Source organism: Mustelus asterias, chromosome 17, assembly GCF_964213995.1.
Source record: "Mustelus asterias chromosome 17, sMusAst1.hap1.1, whole genome shotgun sequence".
Taxonomy (NCBI): domain Eukaryota; kingdom Metazoa; phylum Chordata; class Chondrichthyes; order Carcharhiniformes; family Triakidae; genus Mustelus; species Mustelus asterias.
The window spans coordinates 47,388,265-47,414,833 of record NC_135817.1 but is presented as its reverse complement, the minus strand read 5'-3'; the positions used below and the strand labels follow the sequence as shown (position 1 = coordinate 47,414,833).

The 26,569-nt window shown below is 46.3% G+C and overlaps 1 protein-coding gene across 1 annotated transcript in view; it reads right to left on the bottom strand.

The window, feature by feature from the left end:
* LOC144506451 (cyclic AMP receptor-like protein A) overlaps nt 1-26,569 on the bottom strand; it is a 192,053-nt gene that overhangs the window by 56,303 nt on the left and 109,181 nt on the right. The window contains exons 8-10 of the mRNA XM_078232583.1: nt 13,286-13,324; nt 10,587-10,665; nt 1,309-1,356 (exon numbers count right to left, since the gene is read on the bottom strand). Of these exons, the coding sequence (XP_078088709.1) occupies nt 1,309-1,356; nt 10,587-10,665; nt 13,286-13,324 (166 nt within the window). The remainder of the gene's footprint in view (nt 1-1,308; nt 1,357-10,586; nt 10,666-13,285; nt 13,325-26,569) is intronic.

The window sequence follows — 26,569 nt, the reverse complement described above, 5'->3', positions numbered from 1 at the left end:
CATGCTGTGTCCTTGTTGGTCAATATCTAAATATTGGAAGTTTCCTTCAAAAGAACCATTGTGTTGGGAATCGGCTAAAAGTGAAAATCTATAATGAACAGGATTATTTTGCACTCGGTTAATTATTCCTGAAAACGAGATGCAAGACATTTGATGACAAAACCTTCTGTAGTTTTACTGTCAGCCAGTGAGGGGCAGCATTCACCTATCAGTCCTGCAGGAATACTAGATGCTCACACTCCCTGCTATCAGCACACACAATATGCAGCACATTCAAGTCCTTCAACCTTTGATGTTTCCCAGAAAACAGCAATGGAGTTGCCTCACCTTACTCATAACAAATCAGTTCATTCGTCCTTGGAATTCGATTCAAATCCAGATAACATGAACAAATTTTAATATTCAGAGGAGGTTTCATTCTTTTTTATTTCAAGCAAAACCTCACAAAAATGGACTTTTATATCTGGGATTGAAGAATAGATCATAGAATCCCAAAAGGAGACCATTTAGCCCATCGTGTCTGCACTGACAACAATCCCACCCAGGCCCTATCCCCGTAACCCACATATTTACCCTGACACTAAGGGACAATTTAGCATGGCCAATCAACCTAACCTGCACATCTTTGGAGTGTGGGTAGAAACCAGAGCACCCGGAGGAAGTCCACGCAGACACAGAGAGAATATGCAAACTCCACACAGTCACGTGAGGCTGGAATTGAACCCAGGTCCCTGGTTCTGAGGCAGCAGTGCTAACCACTGTGTCACCGCGTCGCACAGATGTTACTTCTCGATTAAAAATAATTTGAGTTTGCAGTTTTGCTATCTAAAATAAAATTATGGTATGGGTACTTGTACATCTGTACCAGCTACAAGTTACAGCCGTACTGCCAGAACCGTACAGTGCTAATTTTTTTTTATAACTAAACATAACTTACTCAATCTACACAGCAACTTTCATGTGTATTCTTCATTCATGGTCTGAAACTGCATCATCATAATCCACAACATTGATCTAACACACACAGTATGGGACAAATAGAGTCGCTTATAATGCCCATATTCCAAGAATAAATAAAAATAACAAATTTCATTTAGCATGGCAGATTGAAAAGTTACTATTTGTCTGGATTGGCTTTAAGCCTAGCATCAGTGGTGAAAGGTCAGTGTCTAACTCACTTAGCCACGAACTCGCTTTAAATGTTTCTATTAAATCTGTCCCCACAATACTGGAAGATGGAGAGCTTTCTTAACCACTAATTTACAAGGGTTTATTTGAGTCTAAGTTGTAGTCTCATCTGAACCGTACCTTGCTTCTTTCTCGTTCGGGATCGTATGGCCCAGACCAAGTTAAAACCTGTGTGAAAAAAATGGCAGAACACGGATTTAGAAATGGAAAACAATTGCCACAAGATTTAGCTCCTTAGTGTCTGCTGATTCAACTCCAAGGTGGGGTGAATTTTCCCATCCCGCCCGCCACGGGGATCGTAGTGGGCGGGGGCGCCAGACCATGCAAAGGTCCGTTGACCTCGGGTGGGATTTTCTGGTTTCGAGGCAAGCGTGGCCAAAATCCCACCCAACGAGTGTCATTTTTATCTTCAAATTGACACCAGTGGGATGTGTGCACACTTACGTTGTGAACCGCACCAGACTCCACTTTGGTGAATATATTGGCATGCACATGTGTTGCGTCCACTGAAGATATGTGGAGATTCATTGCTACTTTCAGGTTAGTTGCCGATTGCTGATTTGGTTGTCTGTGCAATTGTGTAAGTATTTGATGGTTTCTAGAATTCTTAAAGGTTGCTGAGGTCTACAGGGAGTGGTGCAGCACATACAGACTTGGCTCTGATTTGGACAATTCTGCAGAAAGTATTAGCTGCTAGAAATGGGTGAAGTAGTAATCATTCCCCGTGAACTACAGCATATCAGGTCAAATGAGCAGCGACAACACAGAGCAGACCAAACTACCAGAAGTGGGAGCAAGAGGAGCAGAAGGTGGGGGGGGGGGGGGGGGAATATGGACTCTCAGCAGGAGGCCATACCCATCCAGGGTTTTCTGGGAACAATTCTCCAACCTGAATCTCAGTCAGGAACAATGGGTGGGATTTTCCAGCCGGGCTCACCTCAAAACCGGACAATCCCGCCCGAGGCCAATGGACCTTTGCATGGTATGCCCCCCCCCCGCCCTCTACGATTCCCGGGAAAATTCCCCCTAATGTGGTGATGTAATGGTATTGTCAGTGGACTAGTAACCCAAAGAATCAGGTTAATGTTCTGGGGACCTGGGATTAAAACCCACCATGGCAGGTGGCAGAATGTGAATTGAATCAATAAAAATATCTGAAATTAAAATTCTAATGATGACCATATAACCATTGTCAATTGTCATAAAAACCCACCTGATTCATTAATGCCCTTTAGGAAAAGAAATCTGCCATCCTTTACTGTTAGATAGAAAATCAGAGCAGGAATAGGCCATTCGGCCCTTTGAGCATCTCCGTCATTCATTATCATGGCTGATCATCCAACTCAATAGCCTGATCCCACCTTCCCCCCCATATGTTTTGATCCCCTTTGCCCCAAGAGCTATATCTAACTCTTTCTTGAAAGCATGCAATGTTTTGGTCTCAACTGCTTTCTGTGTTAGTGAATTCCACAGGCTTCCACTCTCAGGGTGAGGACATTTTTCCTCATCTCAGTCTTTAAAGGTTTATCCCATGTCCTTAGACTATGACCCCTAGTCCTGGACTCTCCCATCATCGGGAACATCCTTCCTGCATCTACCCTTTCTAGACCTGTTCGAATTTTATAGGTTTCTATAAGATCCCCCCTTCATTCTTCTGAACTCTAATGAATATTATCCTAACCGACTCAATCTCTCCTCATACATCAGTCCTGACATCCCAGGAATCAGTCTGGTTCTGGTCTACATGTGACTCAAGGCCCACAGCAATGTGGTTGACTCTTAACTGCCTCTGAAATGGCTTAGCAAGCCACTCAGCTGTATCAAACTGTTAGAAAGCCTATAAGGAATGAGACCGAATGATCACCCAGCATTGACTTAGGCACTGGAAATGACAACAGCAGGTTCAACCCTGTCAACAACGCAACGTCCTCTTTACTAACATCTGGAGGCTTGCCAAAATTGGGAGAGCTGTCCCACAGACATATCAAGCAACAGCATGACATAGTCATACTCACAGAATCATACGTTACAGATAATGTCCCAGACACCACCTTCACCATCCCTGCTCATTGAAGATGCCCATCCATCGTGTTGTATGGCACTATCACCGTGCTAAATGGGATAGAGTTTGAACAGATCTAATAGCTCAAAACTGGGCATCCATGAGGCATTGTGGGCCATCAGTAGCAGCATTGTACTCAACTACAATCGGTAACCTCATGGCCTAGCATATCCCCCACCAAGCCAAGGGATCATCAACCCTGGTTCAATAAAGAGTGCAGAAGGGAATACCAGGAGCAGCACCAGGTATGCCCAAAAATGAAGTGTCAACCCGGTGAGGCTGCAACTCAGGACTTCCTATGTACCAGACTGTGTAAGCAACATGTGATAGGTAGAGCTAAATGATCCCACAACCAACAGATCGGATCTGAGCTCTGCAGTCTTGAATTTCACATTCAGTCGTGAATGGTGATGTATAATTGAACTCACTGACTCCACAAATATCTGCATCCTCAATGATGGGGATGCCCAGCATATTAGTGCAAAAGATAAGGCTGGCCTGCTGGCAACAATCTTCAGCCAGAAGTGCAGAGTGGATGATCCATTTCAATCTTCTCTGCAGGTCCCCAACATCACAGATGCCAGTTTTCAGCCAATTCGATTCACTCCCAGTGATATCAAGAAATGGCTGCAGGCACTGGTTACTGCAAAGGCGATGGGCCCTATCGATATACCAGCAATAATACTGAAGACTTGTGCTCTAGAACTTGCCGCTCCCCTAGCCAAGCTGTTCCAGTACAGCTACAATACTTGCATCTACCGGCAATGTGGAAAATTGCCTAACTATGTCCTGCACACAAAATGCAGCACAAATCCAAACTGGCCAATCACCTCCCCATCAGCCAACACTTGCTCATCAGTGAAGTAACAGGAAGGGTCATCAACAGTGTTATCAAGGGGCAATTGCTTAGTAATAACCTGCTCGCTGACACTCAGTTTGGGTTTGCTCAAGATCATTTAGCTCCTGACCTCATTTCAGCACTGGTTCAAACATGGGCAAAAGAGCAGAACTCCAGAGATGAAGTGAGAGTGACGGCCCTTGACATAACTCCAGAGGTGAGGCAAGAGTGACGACTCTTAACATCAAGGCAGCATTTGACCAAGTATGGCATCAAGGAGTCTGAGCAAGATTGGAGTCAATGGGAATCAGGGGGAAAGCTCTCCCCTGGTTGGAGTCATACCTAGCACAAAGGAAGTTGGCTGTGGTTGTCGGAGGTCTCAGCTCCAGGACATCACAGCAGGGGTTTCTCAGGGAAGTGTCCTAAACACAACTGCACGATGTTCAGCATCATTCGTGACCTCTCAGATACTGAGACAGTCCATGTTCAAATGTAGCAAGAACTGGGCAATATTCAGACTTGGGTTGGCAAGAAACATTTGCGCCACACAATTGCCAGCAAATGACCATCTCTAACAAGAGAAAATCTGAACATCATCCCTTGACATTCAATGGCATTATCATCGCTGAATTCCCTCTATCAACATCTGACCAGAAACTGAACTGGACTAGTTATATAAATACTGTGGCGACAAGGGCAGATCTGAGGCTAGGAATCCTATGGCGAGTAACTCACTTTTTGACTCTCCAAAGCCTGGCCATCTACAAGACACAAGTCAGGCGTGTGATGGAATACTCTCCATTTGCCTGGGTGAGTGCAGCTCCAACAACACTCAAGAAGCTTGACACCATCCAGGAAAACTCAGCCCCTTGATTGGCACCCCATTCACAAATATTACTCCCTCCTGCACCAAATGTACAGTGGCAGCAGTATGTCAATCTACAAGATGCACTGCAGGAACTCATCAAAGACTCTTAGACAGCACCTTCCAAACCCACAATCACTACAACATTGAAGGACAAGGGCAGCAGATACATAGGAAAATCACCACCTGGAAATTCCACTCGAAGCCACCACCTCCATCCAGACCTGAAAATATATTGCTGTTCTTTCACTGCCACTGGGTCAAAATCCTGGAGCTCCCTCCGTAACCACACTGTGGGTTTACCTAATGACTCTGCCTGAGAGAGAATTTCACCCTGTAGGGTGATCACTTACACTCAGTTCCCATTGGTCCTTCAAGTCAGGTAACCCTCTTCTGCTGTGCTGTCTTAAAGCGACAGACACCACATACACAACAGGTATGAGTTGTGATTGGGAGAGATCAATTAAGAGTGAGGGATAGGAGTGTGGTGCATTGGGCAATGTGTAAGGCTAGCGGTGTAGTTGGTGGAATATGACATTTGAAGATCAATTCATTTACATTGACCATACATGTGATGTTGTTGAACTTTTTGTGGCACTGCATTCAGGTCCTCAGGTTTGGATTGCAAGCATCGATTACCACAGCTATCTGGCCTTCGCAAAGTTTGTCTGGAGGGCCTCCTAGTCCCTGTGGATAGATCACATCTCTAATGTATCTCTACGTCTCTCCACTTCCTCAATCAAAGCATCCAGTGCAGCATGAAAGAATCCTGGAGCACACCCTCACTCTTGTGGTCTCATTATTTGACTCTTGTCCACACACAGTTCCAGTATCTGCTCCCCATTAAGAGGTACAGGCTGGTTGTGAGTGATACCAGTCTTGCACAACGTTGGGTCCTCTGTAGAGACGTGCAGCCACTCAATATTGCATTTAGCGTTGGCTGCATGCAGCAATCATGCAAACTAGAAAGGAGCACAAAATTGGCATCCTGCCTACGTTCCAAGCAACTGGAGTGGGATAATTATGCATCGCGATTCCTATGCCCATTTTCAGAGGCTGCCCAACTCAACCTGCAACATCTTAGCGAATCAAAAAATCAATTAAATCTAATCAGAGAGAATTCAAATGCAGCGCACCAAATTTATCTTCTTACAATGTTATTTAAGAAGTACAGACAGAACACAACCTTAATGCATTTCTAATGGAAAACTGGATTTTTTGGAAAGAACAAAATAAATAAACACAAACATTTCAGAGTTGATAAATTTTCAGTCAAAGTTAACACTTACCCTAAAGAAAAAAATGAGGATAGTGATTGCAAATAAATAATAGACGACTACAACTATTTATATTTGATTAATAGTGCTGGTAGTTAAAACACTGCCCTTGCCTTTAAGTCTCACACAATACGACAATGATCAAAGAAAATATCAAAATATTTACAGAATCTTTACAGTGCAGGAAGAGGCCATTCGGCCCATCGAATGTGCACTGACTTCACTGCCTTATGCCCATATTTAAATATTATTTTTTACCTTAAAAACATTCTGAAAGATTTGAAATATCTATATTATCTTCAAATTCTGTACTCAAATGACAAGAGATATAAATTTATTCAGACACAAGTCAAGTGACTGCACTTACTTAAAATTGGTTTATAATGATTACCTATTTTAACTCTGACTGTCTGAAAAATCTTGACTTTTCACTGTGAACTTGACTGTGTTTTCACATGCATCTGGCTAAACACGGGTTTGTAGATTCAGAATCGAGCATTACAAATAGAGCAAGATGCACTATAATAAACAAGTATTTATAATTAAATCAAAATAGCCAAGCATCCTCAGGAAAAAAACAGTATTTAGTACATATTTCAATCAGCCTTGCGTGGCACTGGACCATCTGCGATAAAAATATAATAGAGCTATTCTTTATTTATAAAATGCTTAACTGTTTAAAATGGATATTATACCGTTAGCAGTAAAATGGCAACATTGAAATAGACACAAACAAAACACTGATCTTGCAAGGTTTTTTGTGGAAGTTAAGCAGGCTATACTGGTGGGTAGGATGTCTGAGTGTTGACTCAGCAGGAGACACCAGCTTATGCAACCCCAGGCTATCTATTATTGCAAAAAGACTTTCAGGAAAATGCACGAGCTCCCCAGTCCAGGACTGTTAGTTTTATTGATCCTGTAGATGACGGAAACTCACACAGTGGCCGGCCCCTTCCATTAGGGCTGTGCCTGTCCAGCAATTAGAAAAAAAAATCATTACTCCAGAGCCATCAATTATTTTTGGTGCAGCACTGGATTAAGTGTGATGGTACTATAGTTACAGTCTGATAGGGTGTATTAATGGAGGTGGAAGATGGAGGTGGGGGGGGGGGGGGCAGGGGGAGAGAGAGAGAGAGAGAGATGAAGTGAATCTTGAAAAAATTAACAATACATGACTTGCATACAATTATATGGCGTCAGAAAACATACACCATGGGCTGGATTTTATGGGACATGTGGACCAGTGGCCCCAGCTAAAAATGCTGCAGGCGTCCACCTCAGCAAGCTGGACTAAAATAAAATGTGCTAACAAATAATCAAATATTTATGAATCTCTTCACTAAACACAAATCTGAAAAGTTGGGGAACCAAATATCTAATGAAAGTGAGGAACATAATTAATATGAGTGAAGGAAAAGTACTAAAGAAATTAATGGGATTGAAAGTTGATAAATTCCCTGGATCTTCTGGCCTACACTCCAATATTTTCAACGAGGTGGCTACAGAGTTAGTGAATGCACAGGCTGTGATCTTCCAAAATTTCCTACATTCAGGAGTGGTCTCAGTGGATTTTAGGGCAATAGATTGGGCTGTGAAGCTGGCATTTGTCATCTGGAAAACACTGGAAGCCATTATTAAAGAAGTGGTAACGGTACTTAGAAAATCATAACATGATTAAAGAAAGAACTAAATTGCCTTTCATGACTACAAGTCATCCCAAACACTACAGCCAACAAAGTACTTTTGAAGTATAGTCACTTTGATAATGTAGGAAATACAGCAGCCAATTTATACACAACAAGATCTACAAACAGCGTTGTGATATTGAGTAGATACTCTGTTTTTGCAATGTTGATTGCAGGATAAATATTGGCCAGGCTCACTGGCATAACTCCCAGACTCTTCTTCAATATAGTGCCATGGGACCTTCTGCACCCAGCTGGCAGGACAGATAGTTTAAATACTTTATCTGAAAGATGCACCTTCAACAGTGCAGCATTATCTCAGTACTGCATTGCAGTGCCAACCTTTAGGTTATGTACAACCATGGCTTTTTTGAAAAGGAAACCGTGTTTCACAAATCTAAGACCTTTTTGCGGATGTAATTAGCAAAGTAGGTAATGAGTATATGTTGTACATTTGGATTTTCAAAAGGCATTCAATGTGATGTCACATAAAAGGTTGTTGCACAAGATAAGGGCTCGTGGAGTTGGGGGTAATATATTAACATGGATAGAGGATTGACGAAAGGGCAGAAAACAAGAGAATCGGAGAAAAAAATGGGTCATCTCCAGGTCAGTAAGCTGTTATTAGAGGCGTGTCCCAAGGATTAGTGCAAGGGCATCAATGTTTCATGATCTATATTAATGACTTAGATGAAGGGACTGAGTGTAATATAGCCAAGTTTGCTGGGAAAGTAAGCTGTGAGCAACACACAAAAATCCTGCAAAGGGATGTAGATAGTTTAAGTGAGTGGGCAAGAAGGAGGCGGATGGTGTAAAATCTGGGAAAATGTGAAGTCAGTCATTTCACTAGGAAGAAAACACAATATGTTTTGAATAGTGAGAAACCATTTAACTTTAGTGTTCGGAACAGTTGAATGTCCTTATACATAACATAGAAAGTTAACATGCAGATACAGTGAGCAATTAGGAAGGCAAATGGTTATGTTGACCTCTATTGCCAGTGAATTGGAGCACAGGGAGAAGAAAGTCTTGCTGCAGTTGTGCAGAGTTTTGATGAGACCCCACATTACGTCTTGTGTATGGCTCTGGTCTCCATACCAAAGGCAGGATATACTTATCTTAGGGGGAATGCAATGAACGGTCACTAGATTGATTCCTGGGGTGAGAGGAATGAGAAGAGATTGAGTAAAATGGGTCCATATTTTCTAGAGTTTGTAAGATTGAGAGGTGGTCTCACTGAAACCTATGACTTTGAGAGGTTTGTCAAGTTAGATGCCGAGAGGCACTTTCCACGACAGGAGAGACTTGAACTCGGGAGAATAGTCTCAGGATAATGGGTTTGGCCATTTGGGACTGAGATGAGAAGAAATTTCTTTACTCACAGTGCTGCGAATATTTGGAATTCTCTACCTCAGAGGGCTGAGAAAGCTCAATCATCAAGCACATTTACGGCTGAAATATATAAACCTTTGGACACCTAGGGAATCAACTATATGGGGACACAGCAAATTGAGGCTGAAGATCAGCATGATCTTACTGAACATTACAGCAGGCCAGAGGGGGGGGAGCATGATCTACTGCTGCTCCTATTTTGTATATTAGTGCTCTGAATATCTTAGAATCATAGAACAGAATCATAGAATCCCTACAGGGCAGAAGGAAGCCACTCGGCCCATCGTATCTGCAACAACTGTCTAACCAAGTATCTTACATCTAGGCCCTATCCCTGTATTGCACATATTTACCCCACTAATCACCCTAACTTACACACCTTGGGATACTTGGCAATTTAGCATGGCCAATCCACCTAACCTGCGCATCTTTGGACTGTGGGAGGAAACCAGGGCACCCGGAGGAAACCCACGAAGACACGGGGAGAATGTGCAAAATCCACCCATACAGTCATCCAAGGCCGGAATTGAAACCGGGTCCCTGCTGCTGTGAGGCAGCAGTGCTAACCACTGTGCCACCATGCCACCCCAAGAACAAACCCATCACAAGGTCAGAAAAACCAAAATTCTAAGAAAATAGTGCATTGCAGTTGCATTCTGTCATTTAAAAATAAAATAATGAACAGTGATTCACAGACTCATGGTCACATCTTCAGGTGTATTAAAAACAGAGCATTGGAAAAGCTACATGCTACATATTTAAATATTGCCTGACATTCAAAGCGATTTGTTCAATAGCTAGCTCTCAGGGGCATTATTGGGAGAAATAATAAGGTGCCATGTAAATGCAAATTACTTCCTCCTTTATTTCATCCAGACTAACCTATGCCCAGCTTTTAATCAAATATTTCCCAGGTCCATTCTTAATTACTGGCCTATCCCCTGATTGCAGTATTAGCACAATTTTACAGTGTACATATAGAAAATGCACATGAAGCTGATGCAATCCACAAGTTATCCCAGAAAGTAATAAGCAACAAAAGTAAATAGTTTCAGATGATAACCATATTATTAGCATAACGGGCACTCGGAGAGATATTTAACATGATTGATAGCTTTACCATCCGTCATTTAAAAAAAGCACCAGCATGAAGAATGATTACTATACTTGTTCCCTAAATAGAAGAAAATAAACTCAAAGAGAAACAAACATATAAGTTGGGGATTGATTTTTTGCAAGAATTTATTATATTTCAGGAATTTCAAATCTGGATCCTTACCCTCTGTTTAGCCACATAAAAAATGTGAAGGTAGCAGGACATCATCAGAAAGATTAGAACAAACAATGGAATGTACCATCTGCAAAAAAAAATAAATGCCACAGTTTTGAAATCTCTTTCAAGATATAGAGCACAATTTCCTTAATGCAGAGACATTCAATTGCTCTTAAAACAAACAGGTCTTTGCCATAGCAACTAATCTCTACACTGTTATAATAAATCATATGTACATAGCTCATTTTAATAATAACTCACGTGCTCAGTAATGTAGAAAACACGCTTTAGAAAGGTGATAGACAAATAAAATAACTAATAAGGAGTGCAGAAGCAGATCCCAAGCCTGGGTAAGACATTGAGAAGTCGTGACCAAAAGCTACTTTGAAAAGACGTTTTTTTAAGAATACATTTAAAGGTGGTGAGGGAAGTCGAGAGGTATGGGTAGGGGTAGAGTTTAAGAAGTTGGCACATAGGTTCTTGTGGAGCTAAGGAAATGGAAGAGAGGTGTGATGCAATCGAGGGACATGTCGATGAGGAAGAAAAGGAGGGCAAGGATAAATCCATAGAATAGAATCCCTACAGTGCAGAGGCCTATCGAGTCTGCACCGACCACAATCCCACCCAGGCCCTATCCCCCTAACTTCACGTTTTAACTCTGCTGGTCCCCCTGACACTAAGGGACAGTTTAGCATAGCCAATCAAGCTAATCTGCACATCTTTGCACTGTGGGAGGAAACTGGAGCACCCAAAGGAAACCCATGCAGACACGGAGAGAATGTGCAGACTCTGCACAGACAGTGACCCGAGGCTGGAACTGAACCCGGGGTCCCTGGCACTGTGAGGCAGCAATGCTAACCACTGTTTTTTTAATTTATTAGTCACAAGTAAGGCTTACATTAACACTGCAATGAAGTTACTGTGAAATTCCCCTAGTCGCCACACTCTGGCGCCTGTTCGGGTAAATGCACCCAACCAGCACGTCTTTTGGAATGTGTGAGGAAACTGGAGCAGCCGAAGAAAACCCACGCAGACACGGGGAGAATGTGCAAACTCCACATGGACAGTGACCCAAGCCAGGAATCGAACCCGGGTCCCTGGCGCTGTGAAGCAGCAGCGCTAACCACTGTGCCGCCGTGCTGCCCAAATCCTTGAGAACTGGAAGGTATTGTGTGGGGTCAGGCACAGAAGCAATTATTAGAGATGTACTGATTGTGTTTAGACAGGTAGAAGTGGTTTTCCACAGAACAGCACAACAGACATGAAGCAATGAAGCAGGATAGTAATACTGGCAAGACCAAAAACTGCAGAGAGGGACATTAGGTGTAATGTATTGTGGTCACAGTCACATTGGCGTCATTCATGATTAAGGAGGTCCTATTATTGTGAGAAGTGTGGTTGATCAAAAGGATTTGAACGAGTTTTAGAAGAGATGCATGTGATGCCAGGAAGAGACAACACATTTGAGTGCTTTAAAAGGTGGTTACAAATATAGAGGACCATTGGATCATCTTTGAGTAAGGTAATAGCAGCAGTTTTGAAAGCAGAGAAATGGTACTCTTACACTCCTATGTATTCAGTGTTCTCATCGGAAAAAAAATTCTCTCAGAGGGCCAGTCAATAACGATGGAAGGGCTGTCAAAAGCTGGTCATCAGCATATGATTTTTCAGTGAGAAGCTTGCCACAAGCGCTCCATGAGAAGCGACTTCTGCAGGAGCAACCAGCCAGTCTGTCACTCCTGATATTAGGAGGATGCTATGAAGAAGCTTAAAATAGGGCATGAGGAAATAAAGCACAATGCTGATAATAAATACAACGTTGAAAGTATAATGACTGAGTTCTCTGTGGTAATTAGCTATGCAGTATTTTTAGCCATTAAAATAATTACAAGCAATGGCTGTTTGGATAGCAATTTCTAGGTGGAATGATATAGCAGTGGTTTATATATATATGATCATTTTGTAGTCTTCGGGATGTAGTCAGTTTCACAGGGAGGATCTTTTGCAGAGCCATGTCATGCTTGATTCAGGAAATGGTGTCCCGATCAGACTATTTCAGATGCTTCTGGCAAGTGCAGAGGGTGCTCATCATCCTGGAAAGTATGAAAAATTCATACAGAGCCTGGGTTCTCCTTTTGGCATTTCTTCCTGGGACTCATGAATGTACAGCCCATTTACAAATTGGTTTTGGTCACTTTGGAGCTTTGCGCTGGAAAAAAGCATTCCGACACAGCCATTGCCATGCTGCAAGATTTTAGTAAATTCCAGGTGGTTTCTAGCAACTCATACTGGTTTAATACCTTTGGAATCTTGAAAACACTTGTTTTCAACATATAATGCATTGATATATTTCCTGCACAGCTTAAACCTCGCTCAAAATCATTCTGAGAGGAAGCCTACAGAATAGAGAATATACATTGATTACAAGTCGGGATTTAAGGGGTGTCGTCACTTAGAGGAAACTATTTCACTAAACTCAAATATCAAAGCATGACTTCCACATGGATAAACAATGACGTACAAGAGTGCAACGACAAGAATGGAAAATCACTTAATGATATTTGTTATCAAGAGGAATCGGAGTACATTAAGAGCAGAGGCGAACTCGTCTTATTAGATTTTTTCAGTTCCACATTTTAGACGAAAAGAGAACGTTGATGACCTGAAACGTACCATGAGCTCAGAGTTAAGTCAGCCATACTTACATGCCAAATCTCCAGGCAACATGATCATCTGTAATCCAGCTGGAACAGAAGAAATATTCTTTAAATAGGGAAAGGGAAATAAAGAGCAGCTGAGACCATTAAAATCAATACGAAGTGCATAAAACAATAAAAGTTCAATTTACGATGAACAGATAAATGCTGACCAACAACAGTAGGCATGATAACAAATGTAAATGAAAAAAATGAGGATTGCGAGATCTTGTTTGGTTGCAATTAATTGATAAACTCAGCTTATAATGTCTGGTTGCTTTGCAAAAGCAGCAGTTAGCAAGCTAAAAAAGCTAAATACCCACATATACATTTGTGTATACGTATGCCTATGTATCACAGAAATTTGTTTTCAATTGTCAGATTGCGAGTGACAGAATTACAAAATTAGTGATTTTGCCAGGTAACGTGCTGCTTAAGGAATGTCATTCCTCTATGTGAGTGCTTCAACATTCAGCGGGATCATCAGACAATATGGAATGTTGTTCCATTCCTTATTGATGTTTCCTCTTTGTAGTGAATCAGTGGGAAACCATTTGACCACATGTGGCTTTGTTTTAACCAATCATGCTTCAGAATCTAGCCCAAGGCTAAAATAAAATATTTGTCTTCAATCCCTGGTGGATTTAGAACACTAAACAAATGGTACAAAACTGCTCATCTTATCCACGTAAATTGCAGATGAATACATATCTCAACCCGGCACCTGAATTAAACAACCTTCGCTAAAAGTTCCTGTTCAAAATGAGAATTGTGATTTTGAAAGACAATTTAAATGGAGTTCTAAATAATTAGTTCAAGAAATGCTGAAGATTTGAACGTTTTATTTTTGTTCCAGCAATATTAATTACAAAGGAATCAATTCTAATATTTCACTTCTTTAAAAATGCAAACAACCATAGGGGAGAGAAATTTGTGCAGTGGTGCTAAACTGACTTAAGCCGATTCCCCTGAGGCAAGCAACTCTGTGGTCTGTGCAGCGTTCCCCACTGACACCATTGAAGAAACCATGTGGGCCAGAAATGTAGAGGTCTATGGTGTTGCCTGTCCAGGTTAATAGACATAGGCCTGTATAACAGAGCTACGTGACTAAATTAAAGATACAGGGAGAGGACTTTGGTAAAAGTGTCAGAGGACCGCTTAGAACATGGTGCTATGATCCGAGACCCGACCCCCAGACCTTTGGTGAGGTCCATTATATAATTTTGCAATACAAGGTCAAAAAGAATTTACAATATCTATCTTATATTAACATTCAGGATTAAAATGAGGTACATATGAATTAACAGTCAAACTGTAATCAAATACACCACAATACAACAGATGCGACCAAGACAGATCCACAGATTTCTCAGCCACCGCCCCCCCCCATGACACCAGTAAACTGAGTCAACCAATCTCGATGAAATTCCATCTCCCTCATGAGCAACTCCAAACTTTTCACTGTCAAAGATTAAGCTTCTGGAAACACTCAAAACTGCTCCACCTCAGACTGCCCCAACAAACTACACACCTCCCATGGTTTGAAACCTGTTCCCCTGGACTTCCAAGTCTGCACTCCAGCCTCTACTTACTGGTGCAATTTCAGCTCTTTAACAGCCAGCCAGCTTCACTGGGCTGGCACTGCCCCTGGATTTCATCAAGATCCAATCTCCCTACACCAAGCTATAAATGGTTCCCAGGACTTCTTCTGAACCCTAACCCTTTCAATCACAGGGCCAGTGACCTTCTGCCATCTTCTCAGCTCCTCAGGACTTGTCTTGAGGGCCAACTCCTAAACCAAAACAACTCTCTGTTCTGCATTTCTTTGCGGACAGTGTAGACATCCTGGGGGTGATTCTCCCATCCCGCTGTGTTGATTTTTTAGCGCAGCGGACCAGGAGACTCGAGTAGCAGCCAATTCGCGCTGGGCGTCCAGGTTTCCGCGCGTCTCCCAGCCTAAGTTTTTTGGCATCGACGGATCCACGCTGAAAATCACCATAACGGACATTAGCATGCGTTTACATACCTTAACATCTAATTAGCGGGTGTGCAACTAGAATCTCCACCCCCACTAGCTCCCCCCTCCACTCTGGTGTGACGTCATGCTGGCGGGGTTTACAATAGCTCTATAAAAGTCAGGGCCTGGCGTGGCAGCGTTGAACAGGAGTAAGGAGTTAAGTGTTATGGAGCTGCAGCCCGCAGACTGCAGCGGAGGTTGGAGGCAGGGCCTGGAAACTTTCTGTGAGCTGTGGGGCACTCCCTGGAGAGCTGGAAGTGCTGTCCCCAGACCCAGGGACGTTCCTTGTAGTAGTTGTGGGGTGGGGTGTTGTCCTTTACTGAATGCTGGCCAGGCTGCTGTCTGCAGCCACTGAGCTGTTCCATTGTTCGGGCTGTGGGGTGTGGTGAGTCACTGGACTGAGTGCTGGGGTTTTTGGGGGGAGTGGGTGGAGTGCACCATGTGCTGCTTGAGGGCTCATCAGTTCAGGCAGCTGATGCTCCAAGCAAGGGTGCTCTGGTTAACAAAAATACTCATACTGCATGTACTCTGCAGTGAATGGGAACCCTTCTTGTTCTCCGAATGCACATTGGCTCCTGGGCCCACGTAACAGTATGGGTTGGGAACACATGCTTGTTGAGCAATGGGTTGGGAGCTTGACTGGGGTGGGAGTGGGGCATGACCGGGGGTGGTGTTTGACCAAGGGTCCGGTGGATGCTGGAGAAAGTAGAGCAGGTGGTCTAGAGTGTTTGGCTGTGGGGCTAGTATTGCACAGCAGTCTGCACCTCGATGCATGAGATTGGGGTTTACTCAACTCTGTGGAGGGAGGATCAGAGACGGATTAGTCACAGCTGTGAGGTGCAAAAAACATTTAATTGTGCTCTTAACATTGACCAGAACCTAACCCTGACTACTGGTGACCCTACAACTTTCTAACTTTGTGTGGTCTACTGCTTCATCTAGGTGCTACCCCAGGATGCACATCGGAGGTGGAGGCGCCAGCTGTGATTCACGCCCTGTTGCCTGTGATGCCCTTGGCGACTGTCCCCTGAGAAGGGGGGGTGGCGAGACCTGAGGGCCCTAGCTGACTTCCGGATGGCACTGTTTCTGCGCCATCCTGTTCATCTCGCTGGTCCTGAGGTGCCCCGGTGCAAGAAAGGGGGGAATCAGAAGGTCTCGGGATGTCTGGATGATGCACGTCAATCGAACACAAGACACAAGGCTTCGGTAACTGAAGGCTTTTATTGCCTAACAATGGAACTACTAGAACGTAAGTACACCACCCCAGACTGACGAGGTCCCGCCCGAGCAGGGGGTCTTATACCTCTCCCAGGAGGCGGAGCCCGACTGGGATGTGCCACAACAGCAACAACCACAGGTGTATTAATCCCACAGTGTGAACACCCTAGCCCAACAACAACATTAGAACAACCCCACAGTGCGAACACCCTAGCTCAACAACAACATTAGAACAATCCCACAGTGTGAACACCCTAGCCCAACAACAACATTAGAACAACCCCACAGTGGGAACCAACGATGGTTCACCACATTCACCCCTCCTTTGAGAACAAAGGCCGGCGGGGTGCGAAAACAGACTATATATAAAAAAAAGTCAACAGATTACAAGTCCAGCCGGTCTGGAGGACCGCACCGTCGTTGTGACCTCCTCAATACCGGCGGTGACACCGGAGTAGGTGCTTGCGGTGGCGTTCTCTCCAAAACAGCGTCCGGCTGTCCTCTCGCGGACTCACGGGCCGGTTGACCCTGATGAAGCGGTAGAGCAGGGGATCCCGGTACATTCTGCGATGGCGCCGATCTCCGGGTCTCAGGCAAGCTGTACAGTGGAGTACAACTGTTATGCACTGGTCCCGGTGCTGACCGCGCCACGTCCGGGGGAGAAATAAGGGATAAGGGATTCGTCACTGGGGGTATGGGAGCGACAGGAGTTGCTACGTCCCCTGCGGGCGCCAGGTCTTGGATCGAGACTGTGTCCTCTCACCCGTCAGGATATGCCACATAGGCATACTGAGGGTTGGCGTGGAGGAGGTGGACCGGTTCGACCAAGGGGTCGGACTTGCGGGCCCTTACATGTCGCCGCAGAAGGACGGGTCCTGGGTACGTCAACCAGGCTGGTAAAGATATCCCCGAGGACGACTTCCGAGGGAATGAGAACATCCTCTCATGGGGAGTAACATTGGTTGCCGTACACAGGAGGGAGCGAATGGAGTGAAGCGCATTTGGGAGGACCTCCTGCCAATGGGAGACTGGAAGGCCTTTGGACTTCAGCGCCAATAGGACAGCCTTCCAGACTGTAGCATTCTCTCTTTCCACCTGTCCATTGCCCCTAGGGTTGTAACTCGTGGTCCTACTAGAGGCAATCCCGTATGAGAGCAGGAATTGCCTCAAGTCATTACTCATGAACGACGAGCCCGTCGCTATGTATATAGCTGGGGTACCCGAACAGGGTAAAAAGATCACGGAACGCCTTGATCACCGTGGCAGTCGACGTGTCCGCGCAGGGGACAACAAACGGGAACCGGGTGTACTCGTCTATGATGTTAAGAAAGTACACGTTCCGATCTGTTGAGGGAAGGGGGCCCTTAAAATCCACACTCAGCCTCTCGAAGGGGCGAGTGGCCTTGACCAAATGTGCCCGGTCAGGTCGGTAAAAGTGCGGTTTGCATTCCGCGCAAATCCGACAGCTCCTTGTCACTGACCTGACGTCCTCCACCGAGTAAGGCAGGTTGCGGGCTTTGATGAAGTGGTAGAGCCGAGTGACCCCAGGATGGCACAGGTCATTATGGAGGGTGTTCAAGCGGTCCTCCTGCATAGTAGCGCATGTTCCGCGCGAGAGGGCATCCGAGGGCTCATTGAGTTTCTCTGGACGATACATGATATCGTAATTATAGGTGGAGAGCTCAATTCTCCACCGCAAGATCTTGTCGTTCTTGATCTTGCCCCTCTGCGTGTTATTGAACATAAACGCCACGGACCGCTGGTCCGTGATCAGGGTGAACCGCTTCCCCGCCAGGTAATGGCGCCAGTGTCTGACGGCCTCCACAATGGCCTGGGCCTCCTTTTCCACCGCTGAATGCCGAATTTCGGGACCTTGGAGGGTGCGGGAAAAAAACGCGACGGGCCTGCCTGCCTGGTTTAGTGTGGCGGCCAGGGCGAAATCAGATGCATCACTTTCCACCTGAAAAGGGATGGATTCGTCCACCGCGTGCATCGTGGCTTTCGCAATGTCGTGTTTCAATGCCTTGAAGGCCAATTGGGCCTCTGGCGTGAGTGGAAAAGTCGTAGTTGGGGACCCACTGCGCATAATAGGAGAAGAAGCCTAGGCATCTCCTCAGTGCTTTTGCGCTAGCGGGCAAAGGAAGTTCAGCAAGGGGGCGCATACGGTCGGGATCAGGGCCAATGACCCCGTTTTCCACTACGTATCCCAGGATGGCTAACCGGTGCGTACGAATACACACTTCTCCCTGTTGTAGGTCAAATTCAGGCGAGATGCAGTGCGCAAAAAGTTCTGGAGATTTGTGTCATGGTCCTGCTGATCACGGCCGCAGATGGTGACATTATCCAGGTACGGGAAGGTAGCCCGCAGCCCGTTCTGGTCCACCATTCGGTCCATAGCACGCTGGAAGACCGAGACCCCATTGGTGACACCAAATGGAACCCTAAGAAACTGATACAGACGACCATCCGCCTCAAAAGCCGTGTAGTGTCGGTCCTCTGGGCGGATGGGGAGTTGGTGGTAGGCGGACTTAAGGTCTATGGTGGAGAACACCCGGTACTGCGCAATCTGATTGACCATATCAGATATGCGCGGGAGAGGATACGCATCCAGCTGCGTATATCGATTAATGGTCTGACTGTAATCAATGACCATCCGGGGTTTGTTCCCGCTCTTAACCACCACGACCTGTGCTCTCCACGGACTAACACTGGGCTGTATGATCCCTTCTTTGAGGAGCCGCTGAACCTCAGATCTGATGAAGATCCGATCTTCAGCGCTGTAACGCCTACTTTTAGTAGCGATGGGCTTGCAGCCTGGTACCAGATTCTTGAATAAAGAGGGTGTGGTGATCTTTAATGTGGAAAGATTGCATGCGGGGCGCTTTGGACAATTTGGAGGCTGCTGCTGGTCCCCTACTGTCAGCGAAGGGAGTGGCCCACCGTACTGTAGGATCACACTCTTCATGTGGACCATAAAGTTTAGTCCGAGGAGAATTGGTGCGCAAAGATGTGGCAACACAAGGAGCCTGTATCGCTCGTAAATTGTGCCCTGCACTTTCAGAGTTACCACACAACGTCCTTGAACAGGGACAGACCGGGACCGTGATGCCATAGAAATAGTCTGTTTGGCAGGTAGAACCTGGAGTCCACACCTCTTTACAGTGTCAGGGTGAATAAAGCTCTCAGTGCTCCCGCTGTCAAACAGACAATAAACTGTACGACCATTTACCTTTATGTTCATCATTGAACAGTCAAGCCTGTGGTGCTTAGCCTGGTTCAGGGTGATCGACGCCACCGTTGGCCCTTGGACGTCACTGCAGGCAGCTGAGGTCGATGCTGAGGACCCCTGCTGGTCGCTCCTGGTCGTCGTCGACCAAAATGGCCGCCCCCATGAATCGCACATGGTTGAGGGCGCCAAGCGTAGCGACTCCTGGTGGTCATCCTCCTCCGACCACAATGGCGTCGTCCTGGACTCGCACGTGGACGGACCTCGTGGGTACTTCGACGTCGATGGTGATGATCCCCGTTCTGGAGGGTCACAGGCTGCACTGCCGTTCTTGGGCTTTGATCTGCAGACCTTCGCGTAGTGCCCCTTTTTACCGCATTGATTACAGACCACCGCTTTAGCAGGACACTTTTGTCGTGGATGCTTGGCTCCTCCGCAGAAGTAGCACCGCGGGCCGCCTGGGGCTGCCGCCGTCGTCGGGTCTCTTTGGGAGCATGCCATAACACTGCACTTCGAGCCCGTGGGGCGAGGAGGGATTTGTGACTGCTCCTGCCACGTTGTCTCCACGTGGTCCTCCGGATACAGGACCAAGCTCTTCGAAGCCGCCTCAAGCATTTCAGCCGTCTCCATAGCTTGGGTCAGGTTGAGATTCCCCTTTTCCAGCAGCTTGAGACGGATGTACGAAGACCCTACCCCTGCCACAAACGCATCTCGGGCGAGGTCGTACATGTACTGCTCAGCCGACACAGCTTTGCAGTCGCAGCCCCTGGCAAGCTGCAAGAGCTCATTGGCGTAATCCTCCATGGTTTCGCCCGACTGCCGACGTCGTGTAGCGAGGAGGTAACGAGCGTGGATCTTGTTGGGAGGTCTCGTGTAGCGCTTTTTTAAAAGCTCGAGGGCCCTCGGGTAAGTGGTGGCCGCACGGATCGCGAGGTAGACAGTGTCGCTTACCCTCGCATGGAGGACCCGGAGTCTGTCGTCATCTGTGATGACTGCTGCAGAGGCTGCCAGGTAGTCCTCAAAACACTTCAGCCAGTGGTCGAAGGTGTTAGAGGCGCCCACCGCACGTGGATCCAGCGTCAGACGCTCTGGCTTTAGTATTTGTTCCATACTCTCCTTTCCGTCGAGAGCTTAGTGTCAGGCAATAAAATTGATGCACGTCAATCGAACACAAGACACAAGGCTTCGGTAACTGAAGGCTTTTATTGCCTAACAATGGAACTACTAGAACGTAAGTACACCACCCCAGACTGACGAGGTCCCGCCCGAGCAGGGGGTCTTATACCTCTCCCAGGAGGCGGAGCCCGACTGGGATGTGCCACAACAGCAACAACCACAGGTGTATTAATCCCACAGTGTGAACACCCTAGCCCAACAACAACATTAGAACAATCCCACAGTGTGAACACCCTAGCTCAACAACAACATTAGAACAACCCCACAGTGGGAACCAACGATGGTTCACCACACTGGAGTCTCCTGGGTGGAAGGCCCCGGTATGGGCTCAAGCCCTTCCTCCTCCCTTGGTGTGCCCAAAGGCCCCGGGGACACTCCATGGGATGCCAGGGTAGCTGGACTGAGCTCCAGAAGGTCCGGCATCACCTGGCTCTGCCTATCTTGGAGGCCCAGATGCATCTGCTCCATAGCCCAGTCTCAGAGGGCCAGGGCTGAGGGATCGCAGACCCTCTGGAGCCCCTCCACTACAGCATTCTGTGAGCAAGCCAGGCTCTGGAGTCCCTCAGCAGTAGCCCTCTGAGACTGGGCTGAGTTGTCGAAGCTCACAGCCACGGCCTGCTGCGTCTCCAGGATGGCCTGGACACTGTCACCCATGAGGACAAATCCCTGGCCCAGAGGTTCCACTGCGGATGCCACCCTTGCAGTGTTGGCCTGGTTTGCTCACTGTGCCGGCACCACCTCCTGCAACATCACTCTGTTGGACTCCCCTAAACAGCCTTGCAGTCGCAGCATGGCTGCTGACAGCCCATCCACAACTCCCCGGTTTACTGATGCATTGCCACCAGCTTTGGGATGAATGAACCTGAGGCCCGGCATCTGGCTTGGGGACAGTTGATTCCTCGCCTCCGGCAGACCTCCGTGTGCCCGAGCCCTCGGATGTGCTCTCCTCCACCAAATGTGTATCAGCGGCTGTGATGTGCTCACCAGTAAGTGACCCAGAAGCCTCGGCACTAACACGACCCATCATCGTAATAATCTCTGTGTTGGTGGGTTGTGTCGTTGATGCCTGTGCCAATTCACTGGTGCTGTCCTCGAAGGATTCTTCAGGGCCTCCCTCCGAGGTGTCTTCCAAGGTGTCCAGGGTAGTTGGTTCCTGAGCAGCAGGAGAGGGCCATAACACCAGAAGGGCCTGTTGCATCAGGGTCCAGCACAGAAAGAACATACATTAGGGGAAGGGAGGAAAAACAGCCCATGCAGCATCGCTCTTACTGCAAAGAAGACTTAGGAATAGGGTTCAGCTGATGCTCATTTGCATGCTGGACGCCGAGCTGGCTGTCGGAGACCATTCTAGGCCCCCCCCCCCCTCACCCCACCCTGCTCCAGGGCACGCTGCTCACAGATGGTCAACAGCCGCAGCTCAGGAACACCCCCACCATTTTTCTCCCTCTCATGGCAGTTGTGTGCGGTTTTCTCCTGCGGGGACGTAAGGGGATCGAAAGCATGATGTATGATGTATGGAAGGGCATGGGGCGCAATGTGTGTCGGAGTTGGGCAGCTTGTGTTGGCCATTTCAGGGAAATGAGTCTCCACTGGGGGTTGCTGATTTTGTTGGGGTGGTGGGGGTGGAGAGAGAGAGAGAGAGAGAGAGAGAGGAGCCAGTTTGGAGGCACTTCTGGGCAGGGGAGTGGGGGAGCGGTTGGTGGCTGCCGTTGAGGTGTATGGGAATAGTTTGACATTGTAAGCACGGCACATGTACAGGTTTCAGAATGGAATGCACACTCACCCTTGCAGTCCGAAGGTCGTTCATTTTCTTCCAGTACTGTTCTCCGGATCGAGGGGTCAGTGTCCTGGCATTCACAACTGCAGTCACTGCCTCCCATAAGACACTTGCTGCGCAACCCCTTGGGCGACGGCCCCGAGTGGGGTAGAGCAGTTGGCCACCTCTCGTCCACTGCGTCCGGACCAGCTCACTCTCCGAAAATCTGAGACCACTTTTCTTGGGTGCCATCTTCCTGCCTGTGTGCCCATCTTTGCAGCTTATATACAGCTCTGGCTTGTTAAATGAGTTGAGGTGCAGTCAGACAGGGAGGTCAGCGATGTCCGGGTCACTGGGGGATGGGAAGGCCAGCGATGTCGGGTCAGTGGGGGATGGGGAGTCCAGGAGGTCAGCGATTTTCTTGTGGGGGATAAGGAGAGTGAGAGGCCAGTTACATCTGTTGGGTGGAGTGAGGGGCCAGCGATGAGGCCAGCAATGTCCGTGGGGGTTGAGGCCAGCAGTTTCATGGCTGGGAGGACTTGTTTAGTGATCTCCCAGAGATGTGCACATGTGCAGTGGCCCACTCAGCGCGCTGATATCAGCCTCTCCAACGGGAATAGGCCCCACCCCTGGATTTTTCATGTGATTCACATTACTACCCTCTGCAGTGCACCGAGTGTGGAAGATTCATTTTGAAAACCCCGCTGAAAAAACCAGAGTGATTTACTCCCGTTTTCACACGAATTCGACACTTTTTCGAATTTTTAGGGGAGAATCGCCCTCCTTCCACCTCCACCTCTCCAGCTAAGTAGGCCCACCTTTATTACGTAACTTTCTAGCTGTTAACCCCTTAAGTCCACAAGGCCCCAACCTTTTAAATGCAAGTCTTCAAGCTTATCGTAATTCTTACAGTTAAACCTTAATCTCCCAGAACTAAAAATTGAAATGATCAGGAAAATCAAGGTATATTTTCTGTGTGAAGTTGGTGTAATTTATCTCCTAATAAAGAAAACCAATGTTTACAAATTATTTCCATATTTAACATGTGCTGTTTTGTACTGTGCTGAGAAAAGAAAAATGAAAATAAAAAGCCTTTTATACTGTCTTAAACATTCAGATACAACTGGGGGGCGTTTGTAATATTTTTTGCTGTTTTGCATCATGATGTAACATGTAAATTATGCCAATTAATTTGCTGCAATTATTCAAGCTTAGTATAAATTGTCGAGCTCCAGATGGTGATTTTAAACCAGTTGCAAAGCAAATTGATTTAAATCAAGCCCATGTCAATCGCCAATTCAAATCCCAAACGTGTTTCTGTCTCGCAGCACAGTGCACGGTTCTGGTGTCAGATTGCAATTTGATAGCACCTGACATAACCAGTATATTGTTTCAGGGGGATGTTAGGCAAAAGACAAGGCAGCTCAAGTTAAAGCTTAGATCAATAAATCAAAGAAGACCTCATCTTCAGTGTCGATGCTGTGTTTTAAAAAGCTGCGGAGCTGAAAGGAGTTACAAGGGCAAAATTCTGCCATTTTAACCCCATCTTATGATAAGCTGGATTTCCAAATGGTGGAAGGTGGGAGGCCTGCAAAGGAGGCCACTGAAGAAATCAAGTCAAATGGTAACAGAAGTGTGTGCCAAGATTTTAGCAGCAGCAAGACTGAGGTAGGGGCAGACAGCTGGGTGACATTGGAGTCGGAGACGCTGGTGGTGAAATGTGGAGTTTGAAGCTCAGTATGAAGTACAGCAAATTTTGTGCAATCTGGTTCAGACGTGATGCTGGAGGCAAGGGTGGAGGCAGTGTCAAATGCACTGAGTTGAAGCTGAAAGATGCTGGGGGGCACCAGCTAACATGGAAGCTGACCACATGCCTGTGCATAACGTCATTAAGAGGCACAATGGAGATGAAAAAAATGGAGCAAACCAGAGATAGATTCTTTGGAGATTGTGTTGGGGCAGAAAAGAGATGCCATTTTAAAAAATTCATACGTGGGCGTTGCTGGCTGCCCATCCCTAGTTGCCCGAGGGCAGTTGAGAGTCAACCACATTGCTGTGGCTCTGGAGTCACATGTAGGCCAGACCTGGTAAGCATTTCCTTCCCTAAAGGATATTACTGAATCAGATGGGCTTTTCCAACAATCGGCAATGTTTGTCAGTAGATTAATTCCAGATTTAAAAAAAATTGAATTCAAATTCCACCATCTGCCGTGGCAGGATTCGAACCCGGATCCCCAGAACATTAGCTAAGATTCTGGATTAATAGTCTAGCGATAATACTACTGGACCATCGCCTCTCCAGAATGCCACCATTATTGGAGATGTTCTGACTGCATCTGAACAGGTAGAAGTGGAATCATGTTAAGGCAGTCTCATGGAGCTAGACAATAGAGGAGTGAAAATGGAAGAGGATGGCATGATCATATCAAAAACCATGGCATGGTTGGAGAGCCTATAGACAAATAACACAGCATAGTCAAGGTAACAGACCACATAAGCATCATTGTTTTTTCGGTTACATGCCCGGTATTGCCTCTTTTTCCCCTGCAATTGGACATTTCTATGTCATGTAGTATGAACAACTGAGGGGTAAATCAGAGGAAGTATCATCACTACCTCCTCACCAATACCTTTCTTTGCGACCTCTGCAGGTGTGCAAGGTACTGATATTCCAAAATGTCCGTTTAACTAACCACTATGCCACCGTGTGGATGGCACGGTGACACAGTGGGTAGCACTGCTGCCTCACAGCGCCTGGGACCTGGGTTCAATTCCCGGCTTGGGTCATTGTACAGAGTTTGCACATTCTCCCCGTGTCTGCCTGGATTTCCTCTGGGTGCTCCGGTTTCCTCCCACAGTCCAAAGATGTGTGGGTTAGGTGGATTAGCCATGCTAAATTGCCCCTTAGTGTCAGGGGGACTAGCTAGGGTAAATGTTTGGGGTTATGGGGATAGGGCCTGGGTGGGATTGTGGTCGGTGCAGACTCGATGGGCCAAATGGCCTCTTCTGCGCTGTAGGATTCTATGATTCTACGAACTTCCACCACATTTTGTGCTCAACTTCGTAGGAGAACTTCCCTAATTGTTACCTTAAATGTTTTGTCAAAAGAGAGTCAGTAATCACAGGGAAAGATAGGAACAGAAGTGGCCAATGTTAATTAAACATAGAGGCCTTTACAAACCAGACATTCCTCACCAGTTACGAGAACTTGGTTTAAACCCTGCTAAATAAGAGAAAATATGCTGGGGAAAAGCACAGTATTTAGTCACCACATGGGCCTGATGTTTTATTTAAGCTTGTTATAAATCAAATGAACTTTAGTTCTCCAATTCGATTTCACCATAATAAATTCAGAAATTCCAATAAATTATGCTTACTTAATTTGCAAGAAAGAAAAGTTCTGCTACTCGGTCTTTCAGGATATCACATTGAAATACGGACAAGTTTTTCATGTGGGTATTTTATGTTGCACTGCTATACGTAATAGATCAGATTAGATCTCTCAACTGTCTCATTTAGTCAGGATGTTGTGACATTAAATACTGCTGAGGAAAACAGAAATGGTGCACAAGTTGATAAATCAGCAAGGTTTACAAAAAGCCTGACCCTGCTAACTTGAAATTCATCCATTTTTAAACAGGCTACAGTTTGGGAGGTAAAGATCTAGTATATGTTATCGGATTACAATTATGGTTATTCCTGCTTTCTAACAACGGGGCAGCACAGTGGCACTGCTGCCTCACAGCGCCAGGGACCTCGGCTTGGATCACTGTCTGTGTGGAGTTTGCACATTCTCCCTGTGTCCCCGTGGGTTTCCTCCGGGTGCTCCAGTTTCCTCCCACAGTCCAAAGACATGCAGGTTAGGTGCATTGGCCATGCTAAGTTCTCCCTGAGTGTAAC